Raw genomic sequence first — 9833 nt, forward strand, 5'->3', positions numbered from 1 at the left:
AAGCTACAATACGCATTATTGTATTCTTTGTATGCGCATTATTGTATTCTTTTGTATTCTATTCTATTGTATTCTTTCTGAGTAAACCAGATTCGCTACAAAGCGAAATTATTATATTCTACGAGTACGAGATTAAAGAAATACATGTATTTGAGTATATTTGTCCAATCTAATGTAGGTCAGGGGTAAAATATTTCATGAAAATGCACAAAACGCATGCATATTTGTAATTTGACTTTCTCACGACGACGTTTTTGCGGTAATTTAAATTTTCAAAAAAAGTTAGAACCACATGAAAAGCAATTTTTTTAGAATGAACAGACCATTTGAAGAGTAAGTTCAGCCGAAAAATAAAGATAGTCGCCGTTACGAAGTCTTATCTTGGTTTCGAAAAAAAGTGCCCCAAAATTGGCGGCATATTCGTCATCGTGAGAAAGGCTAATTGCAAAGTATTTCCTTGTTCAATCCTAAAAATATTAGTACTATTTCAAACGTCGACTGTTTCTACATGATAATTTTAAATTATACGCAACTGGCGCTGCGAAAACCTTACTTAATTTTATGATAAGCGTTCGATTGAACCAAAAATTCCAGTCCTAATATATAGTACAGTTATTCTACATCCATTGGCTGATTCATGTTATAATTGGGGAAAAGCTCGTGGACATTAATATTGCTTTCATTTGCTTCATATTTTTGCTTTATATCTTTACATACCGCACTAAATTGCACACCAAACTCCATCAGCGAACAGCGCGTTTGTTCTGCCGTCCTCAGTGTGTATCCCTGCGTGTGCATCGCGACGATCTTTCCATCAAAATCGAAAACTGGGGAACCACTGGAACCCGAAAATAGGCTTGTGTCGTAAGGAAGACAATCCTCATATCGTTGAGTTGCTTCAAGCAGTTCTGTATTGGTCATGTGTACACCAGTTTGAACACCATGCCTTACATTAAGTTTTTCACGCCAAGAATGATTGCTAACAACGACGCATGCTTCTTCCTGCATTTCCTTACCGCCCGGATGACCAATGATGATAACTCGCCCTCTTGTAATGGGTAACTTCGGACAATGGGACCAAGAAAAAGACGATCACTGAGAACTTGGTTTTCTTTCAAACGAAAGAATTTATAATCTAAGTGCGGACTCTCAAGCATAGGATCTTGTTCTTCATCAACTTCCACCATAACACTCTGTTCTACTTGGTTAGGATAGAGGAAATCAAACAAAACGTTTATTGGTAATTTGCAATTCTGACAATCATCTATTTCCATGTCTTCCGTATCTTCTGTTTCCTTATTTTGCGTGTCTTCTGTTGCCATGCCTTGAGTGTTTTCTGTTTGTTTATTTTGAGCATCTTTTTGTTTCTTACTCAATTGAGAAATCACTCTTTGTGTATTGAATTGCATATAAACATGAAAGTTGGTAATAACAAGCCTGTTCGAAACAAGCCAACACGTTCCCACAGCATTTTCACAAGAAATGCGAGCGATGGATTTTATATAAGTTGCTAAAGAAGCGAGAAGTCTTGCGGGCATTTTAGTTGAAACATTTTTGTAGACATCATCTCTCGCAAAGTTTACAATTACTTGATTCTCATAGAAAAAGTTTCCGTCATTAGTGTGATTATCATGATTTAACAAATCATTGTAAGCTGCCGACTTGACATTCTCTGTCATTGATTTACGAATTTTCTCTGTTAGAGGTTCTTTTCTTGACGCCCGATGAGTATACACGTATTTAGCAGGAAATTCTTTGATGTATTTCTCCAGACAAACCAGGTCGTCACTCCGTAGTCTTTCTGTCCTGCTTGGGTTGCATATTTCCTCCGTTACCAAGTTCACCCATTCTAAAAATATTTTTGGAAAAAAACCAAAAACCTAGATATATTAATTTCATGTAATGTATCTAGATATATTAATTTCAAGAAAATAATTGATTCACCGCAATTACACCGAAAAAAATTTAATTAATTCAATTTCATACAGTTCCCAAACGTTCACCATCACGAATTGACAATTGTTGAGTAGCCAATCAGAATGTAAGATTTGTAATAGACAATAGTCTGGGGGTATACTAATTAACAATTGGACAACGAGTCCGATATGAGCGAATAGTCAACGAAGGCGGCGAAGTCTGAGTTGACTATTCACTTATAGACAACGAAGGCGAGTTGTCTAATTGTTTTAGTATACACCCTGTACTTAGATATATTAATTTCGAGAAAATAATCGATACACCGCAATTACACCGAAAAATAATTCAATTTTATAGGGTCGCGCGAGCGAAATTTTCCCAAGCGTGCACCATCACGAATAGACAATGGTTGAGTAGCCAATCAGAATATAGGATGTGTAATAGACAATAGTCGGGTGTATACTTAAACTGTATAGAAAGACAGGAAAAAATGTTTTCCATTTCTTCTATAATATAACTCAATAAAAAGATTTGGTACAAATATTATAATTCGATTCAATTACAAATTCTCATTACATTACTTCGCTTGTCAAGTTCGGCGAGAAAATTCCGTGTTTCTATACAGTTTTAGTATACACCCGACTATTGTCTATTATACAAATCCTACGTTCTGATTGGCTACTCAACCATTGTCTATTCGTGATGGTGAACGTTTGGAAAAAATTCGCTCGCGCGACCGTATAAAATTGAATTAATTAAATTATTTTTCGGTGTAATTGCGGTGTATCGATTATTTCTCGATTAATATATCTAGGTACAGGGTGTATACTAAAACAATTAGACAACTCGCCTTCGTTGTCTAATTGTTAAATAAAAACGCGCTTTTCGACCAATCGGCACGCGCGTACTAAAAATGTTAAAATATAAAAAAATAGAATACATCTAATGGTTCAAATTACCTGTAACTGGTTGTGCTTCCTACGGTGGCCCACAGCTGCCACGGCAAAAAAATGAGGAAACAAGGCGCAGAATTTTTTTATGGCGGCCCAGAAGGGCCACGGTAAAACTTTCAGGAAACATCACGCCATGTATTTTGGGAGAACACAAAAAAGTTTTTTAGTTAAAAGTTCGTCACAAACTTTTGTTTGAAAAACATTTTCCATGCGCATTGTTCCCAATCCATGGAACTTGAAAAAAGGCGGAAAGCAAGTGCATTATCCTTTTCATAGTTAATGTAAGCAAATATATTCATTTCAACGCATCGCTTCTTGCTTGACGCATAATCGGAACGCTAAATTACGTTGGATCAGTTTGCCTGCATGGCGGGCATTAAACTGAGAATGTATGGCTATATATATGTAAATTACCTGCAATAGGATTTGTTGCTTGCGATGGTTCGGCTTCCTTTGAAATCTCTTCTTTTGCGGGCGAGTCTATTTTAGAGAACGGCGAAAAAAATATGCATAAATAATTATGTTGAAATTTTATTATGAATTTAATATTCCTCCGTCATCATTATCCAATGTCTCCTACAGTTCTTTAAAGGACCACGACAGAAAAAACTTATGCATGCATCTATTGAATTCTCAAGAGAGTCTTTCATAATTCACTTTGCAAATATAGTTTTTTAGAAAAACCAAACAAACAAATTTAACTCCTGCAAATACTATGCGATTTCTGACCGGTCATGTAATTACTGTAAGCTGATACGTAAATCCAGCCAATCAGATTGCGATTCCGCCTGAAATGCAAAAGTGCGGGAAATTTTGTACTGAAAATTTATTTGGATATGGCTTCTGCTCGTTTAATTTAATATATTGAAAACATAACCCAACATTACATAATGTAATCCGAATATTTAAAACAATATTCAGCTATAGATTGTGCAAATATAGCCTATATTTGTCCTTCTGTTCCGCCGATTTTTTCCTCGATTTTGCTCAGTATAGTTTAGCTATTCACGGAAAAACAAAACATCGTAAAGTAATTACCTGCTTCCTCCTCTACGTGGTTTGCAAGTTCTCGAGCTTTTTCAATTAATTCCATCGCTTTTCTAGTGTTTCCAAGACTGAACCAAGAAACAGCTAAACCAGCAAGGGCTTTTTCTTGCAGGATGTGATCTTTATGTTCTGAATAAAAAATATGTCGTGCCCTTTCATAGAATTGAACTGCCTTCTCATCCTCACCAGCTTTACAACATGCACCCGCAAAGTTTAGACAAGATAGTCCTTCGCGATGTTTATCGTCAAGTTCTATAGCAACCTTGATCGCTTCGTTGTAATATTCCTTCGCATGATTATAATTCCCAGTTTTACATAAAATATGTCCAATGGCTTCGTTTGAACGATATTCTTGATTCTTTTCTCCGGCGCTTTTTGCGATTTCTTTTACCCGCTCGTAAAATATTTTTGCCTCTTTTTCAGAGCCTTCCACGAAACGGCAGCAATATCCACACCATTCATTTAAAATTCCCTCTAAAGCTTCCTCACCACGACCAGAAAAAACTTTTAGAGCCTTCCGAAAATACTCCAGGGCCTTTTCCAATCTTCCAAGATTAACATAACATTTTCCCAATCTTTTCAGACGTAAAGCTTGCTCGTATCCCTGGTCGTCAGAGTCATCTGTCAATTTCACAGAATAATTCGAGTCAAATTTAAAGTAGGAGTTAAAAGCCGTGAGAAGATCTGAGACAGAATTGTGGTATTCTTCGCGGAGATTTTTCAAGTAAATTTTTCTTAAAAGAGTGCATGCACTTATTAGAAAGGATATTCGATAATCCCGATTGGCACACATGCATGCAGGGAGTCCCGTGGCTAGAACCTTAATTGAAGAGAGAAAATATTTATGTATTTTTCGTATGCCTGACTGATTTCTTTATATACGAATATATATCCTTATATATGAAAGGCCGTAGCTAGAAGCTTAAATGGGGTGGGGGCGTTCAACCCTGAAAGGTTGAACGGAATACCGCTGTGCGCACAGCAGATATAAATGTGAAAAATGTTCATTCGTGAAAAAAATTGAGTTCTGATGGGCGTCAATCTCAGGATTTAATCATCCTCAATCTCGTTCCCCGAACCTGCCATTTCCATGGCGAGGAAACAAAGGCTCTGGGATAATCCAAATCGGAAGCCAGAATTCCTCATTTCCAGTTTTATTGGGTTTGAATTGTATTACAATATTCAAACGGTGTGAACGACCAAACAGAATCATCCCTGATTTCGATTATCCCCAGAGTCTTTGTTTTTCGCCCGAGGAAATCGCAAACTCAGGGAACAAAATTGATCATCCAAAGAAACGACCATATATGCACGGGACGAAGAGGTACATATTGAAAAATTGCGATCATATGTGGAGACACACACACATAATATTTCAGGAATGCCTGCATGTCATATATATACGATGGAAAATATGAAAAAAGGGAAAGCTGTAGGAAAAATAAAAAATTCAGGACAAATCATTTTTTTGCAGAGCTTATAGAATTGGGTCAATCTATAAGCCTAGAGATAAATCTGTAGCTATCTCCTGTAAACCATGCAGACATGTTCCATGCTATTAAATGTTATGGCCTAGTATACAGTACTTTTGTCCCTTTGAACTCTCATTTCAGCGTCAACTGATCAATTGCACTTTCACTTCTAGCCCCAGGATATGCGCGGGTTTTTACTCCCTCTATCTTCGTGGCAATTGCAATTTTTTAAAACATTTCATCCCTGACCCTGTTTAATAGTTTCATGAATAAACATCCTCAACTTATTTTGATTCAATGTCCTGTAAATAGCATAACTCAATTGACCTTTTCCATAATATAACTACCAACGTTTCATTTTGGCTTGAAAAAGTGAAAAAAATGTGGCCAACTCTGTCTCAGTGTGTTCTGCGAACATACCTGACGAAAGCTCAGTTTCCTGAGATGTTACAGCTCTCTTCAAATTCGATTCCTCTGTAAACGAATCTGTAAAGCAAAGAATTTAACGGACTTATCAATTTTAATTTTGCTATTTTAATATGATATTACACAAAATTCGATTCGATGACGGTCCCATCAATCTGATAAAAAAGTACTTTACTAAAAAAGTAAAGGTCCAGGCAAAATGAATTTTTTTCAGCACCCTTCATTGCAAAATATAGCTACTTTACTGAATTAAAGTCTGCAATTACCAAAATTTTGCATGCAAAAAGTACCTGCAAATGACAATTCTTGAGCTACGTTTTCCGCCAACTTATCACGATAGGCGCATCCTTTTTCAGTTGCAATTTTCTCATAACATTCAATCGCACGTTCAATCTGATTGTTTACAACATAAATATCCCCTAAACGAAAATAGGCACGTATAGCATAATCTCTATTTTCACGCTGCTTTGAAATTTCCAGTGATTTTTTATAGTACTCAATTGCCGTTGAAAACTGATTGCTCAATCTATAAACATCCCCCAGCCGAAGATATGCATATATCTCACTGTCTCTATCTTTTCGTCCCCGTGAAATTCCTAATAATTTCACATAGTGTTCAATTGCCGTTTTACACTGATTGTTCAAACTATACCCATCTCCAAACCCAAGATATGCTCCTGCTTCATTCTCTCTATCTTCTCGTTCCTGTGAAATTTTCAATGATTTTTCGTGGTACTCAATTGCCGTTTGAATCTGATTGTTCAATCCATAAGCATGTCCTAACCCAAGATATGCAACTGTTTCGCTCTCTCTATCTTCTCGTTCCTGTGCAATTTTCAATGATTTTTCAAAGTACTCAATTGCCGTTTGTATCTGATTGTTCAATCTATAAGCATGTCCTAACTCAAGATATGCAACTGTTTCGCTCTCTCTATCTTCTCGTTCCCGTGCAATTTTCAATGATTTTCCAAAGTACTCAATTGCCGTTTGAATCTGATTGTTCAATCTATAAGCATATCCTAACCTAAGATATGCACGTGTTTCATTCTCTCTATTTTCTCGCTCTTGTGCAATTTTCAATGATTTTTCAAAGTACTCAATTGCTGTTTGAATCTGATTGCTCAATCTATAAGCATGTCCCAACCCAAGATATGCAAGTGTTTCGCCCTCTGTATCTTCTCGTTCCTGTGCAATTTTCAATGATTTTTCGTAGTACTCAAATGCCGTTTGAATCTGATTGTTCAATCTATAAGCATGTCCTAACCCAAGATATGCACGTGTTTCATTCTCTCTATCTTCTCGTTCCTGTGCAATTTTCAATGATTCTTCGTAGTACTCAATTGCCGTTTGAATCTGATTGTTCAATCTATAAGCATGTCCTAACCCAAGATATGCACGTGTTTCATTCTCTCTATCTTCTCGTTCCTGTGCAATTTTCAATGCTTTTACGTAGTACTCAATTGCCGTTTGAATCTGATTCTTCATTCTATAAGCATCTCCTAACCCAAGATATGCAACTGTTTCATCCTTTCTGTCTCCTCGTTCCTGTGCAATTTTCAATGATTTTTCGTAGTACTCAATTGCCGTTTGAATCTGATTGTTCAATCTATAAGCTTGTCCTAACTCAAGATATGCACGTGTTTCATTCTCTTTATCTTCTCGTTCCTGTGCAATTTTCAATGATTTTCCAAAGTACTTAATTGCCGTTTGAATCTGATTGTTCAATCTATAAGCATATCCTAACCTAAGATATGCACGTGTTTCATTCTCTCTATTTTCTCGCTCCTCTGCAATTTTCAATGATTTTTCAAAGTACTCAATTGCTGTTTGAATCTGATTGCTCAATCTATAAGCATGTCCCAACCCAAGATATGCAAGTGTTTCGCCCTCTGTATCTTCTCGTTCCTGTGCAATTTTCAATGATTTTTCGTAGTACTCAAATGCCGTTTGAATCTGATTGTTCAATCTATAAGCATGTCCTAACCCAAGATATGCACGTGTTTCATTCTCTCTATCTTCTCGTTCCTGTGCAATTTTCAATGATTCTTCGTAGTACTCAATTGCCGTTTGAATCTGATTGTTCAATCTATAAGCATGTCCTAACCCAAGATATGCACGTGTTTCATTCTCTCTATCTTCTCGTTCCTGTGCAATTTTCAATGCTTTTACGTAGTACTCAATTGCCGTTTGAATCTGATTCTTCATTCTATAAGCATCTCCTAACCCAAGATATGCAACTGTTTCATCCTTTCTGTCTCCTCGTTCCTGTGCAATTTTCAATGATTTTTCGTAGTACTCAATTGCCGTTTGAATCTGATTGTTCAATCTATAAGCTTGTCCTAACTCAATATATGCACGTGTTTCATTCTCTTTATCTTCTCGTTCCTGTGCAATTTTCAATGATTTTTCGTAGTACTCAATTGCCGTTTGAATCTGATTGTTAAATATATTAGCATGTCCTAACTCAAGATATGCACCTGTTTCATTCTCTTTATCTTCTCGCTTCTGTGCAATTTTCAATGATTTTTCAAAGTACTCAATTGCCGTTTGAATCTGATTGTTCAATCTATAAGCATGTCCCAACCCAAGATATGCAATTGTTTCGCTTTCTCTATCTTCTCGTTCCTGTGAAATTTTCAATGATTTTTCAAAGTAATCAATTGCCGTTTGAATCTGATTTTTCAATCTATAAGCATCTCCTAACCCAAGATATGAAACTGTTTCGCCCACTGATCTTCTCGTTCCTGTGCAATTTTCAATGAATTTTCAAAGTACTCAATTGCCGTCTGAATCTGATTGTTCAATCTATAAGCATGTCCTAACCCAAGATATGCACGTGTTTCATTCTCTCTATCTTCTCGTTCCTGTGCAATTTTCAATGATTTTTCGTAGAACTCAATTGCCGTTTGAATCTGATTGTTCAATCTATAAGCATGTCCTAACCCAAGAAATGCACGTGTTTCATTCTCTCTATCTTCTCGTTTCTGCGCGATTCTCAATGATTTTTCGTAGTACTCAATTGCCGTTTGAATCTGATTGTTCAATCTATAAGCATTTCCTAAGTTAAGATATGCAAGTGTTTCATTCTCTCTATCTTCTCTTTTCTGTGCAATTTCCATTGATTTTTCGTAGTAATCAATTGCCGTTTGAATCTGATTGTTCAATCTATAAGCATGTCCTAACCCAAGATATGCAATTGTTTCATTCTCTCTATCTCCTCTTTTCTGTACAATTTTCAATGATTTTTCATAGTACTCAATTGCCTTTTGAAACTGATTGTTTAATCTATAAGCATCTCCTAACCCAAGATATGCAATTGTTTTGTTCCCTTTTTTCCCTATTTGTATTGGAAATTTTAATGATTTTTCATAGCATTTAATTGCCTTTCTAATCTGCATTTTTGACAAATAATCATCCCCTGATCTAATGTATGCCATAGCCATTTTGTATTTGGCATGAAGTATTTTTTAAATTTTCAATCGTTGCTGAAGAATATCGTCGTTGAACTAGCTAGCAGCTAGGTGTCTGGAAGGTGCTTCTGTGCATCGCTTTCCTCCGTTCACATTAGTTCAGAACTCTTTTGTAGTGCTGAATACTTTTAATTGCTGAATGGAAGGAAAATAAGACTTACGTCACGGGGAGGGCAGGCTGTGGCGAAGAAGTCAGGTGGAGGGAAGGGTACATGTTTTATTGATCAAGCTTTATTATGAGAATGTGCAACCTTTCCATGGGCGACTAGGACAACCTTTTAACAAAAATTTCAAAGCAACTTAATTTCTCCGCTCCATCTGCGGGTATTTTCGATTTTAATATATACACTGGTCAATAAACACTTTCCGAATTTGTTCTAGGGCAATGAAAATGACTCCACTCAACTCGTTTTCAAGCTACTGTTTTGTGTGCAGTCGAGCAACTTCGGAAAATGCGAAGTGCTCGCTTCTGCAATTTTTCAAAATCGTCAGATAAATACGAATAAGCGGGAATTATGGGATACTGGGCAAGCGTATTGTGTCAAAAG

General features: G+C 36.4%; 1 protein-coding gene across 1 annotated transcript; it reads right to left on the bottom strand.

Moving 5' to 3' along the window:
- Window positions 1–947: 947 nt before the first annotated feature.
- LOC114521721 (tetratricopeptide repeat protein 28-like) lies at window positions 948–9258 on the bottom strand. The gene is made up of 8 exons (XM_028542247.1): window positions 8959–9258; window positions 7787–8320; window positions 6734–6799; window positions 6106–6640; window positions 5810–5875; window positions 3909–4538; window positions 3285–3350; window positions 948–1849 (listed from the first exon to the last, which is right to left on the bottom strand). The coding sequence occupies exons 1-8, from the start codon at window positions 9256–9258 to the stop codon at window positions 948–950; spliced, it is 3099 nt and encodes a 1032-aa protein (XP_028398048.1).
- Window positions 9259–9833: the final 575 nt, after the last annotated feature.

Source organism: Dendronephthya gigantea, unplaced genomic scaffold, assembly GCF_004324835.1.
Source record: "Dendronephthya gigantea isolate DGI-Jeju-01 unplaced genomic scaffold, DenGig_1.0 000000F, whole genome shotgun sequence".
In the NCBI taxonomy this organism is placed as follows: Eukaryota; Metazoa; Cnidaria; class Anthozoa; order Malacalcyonacea; family Nephtheidae; genus Dendronephthya; species Dendronephthya gigantea.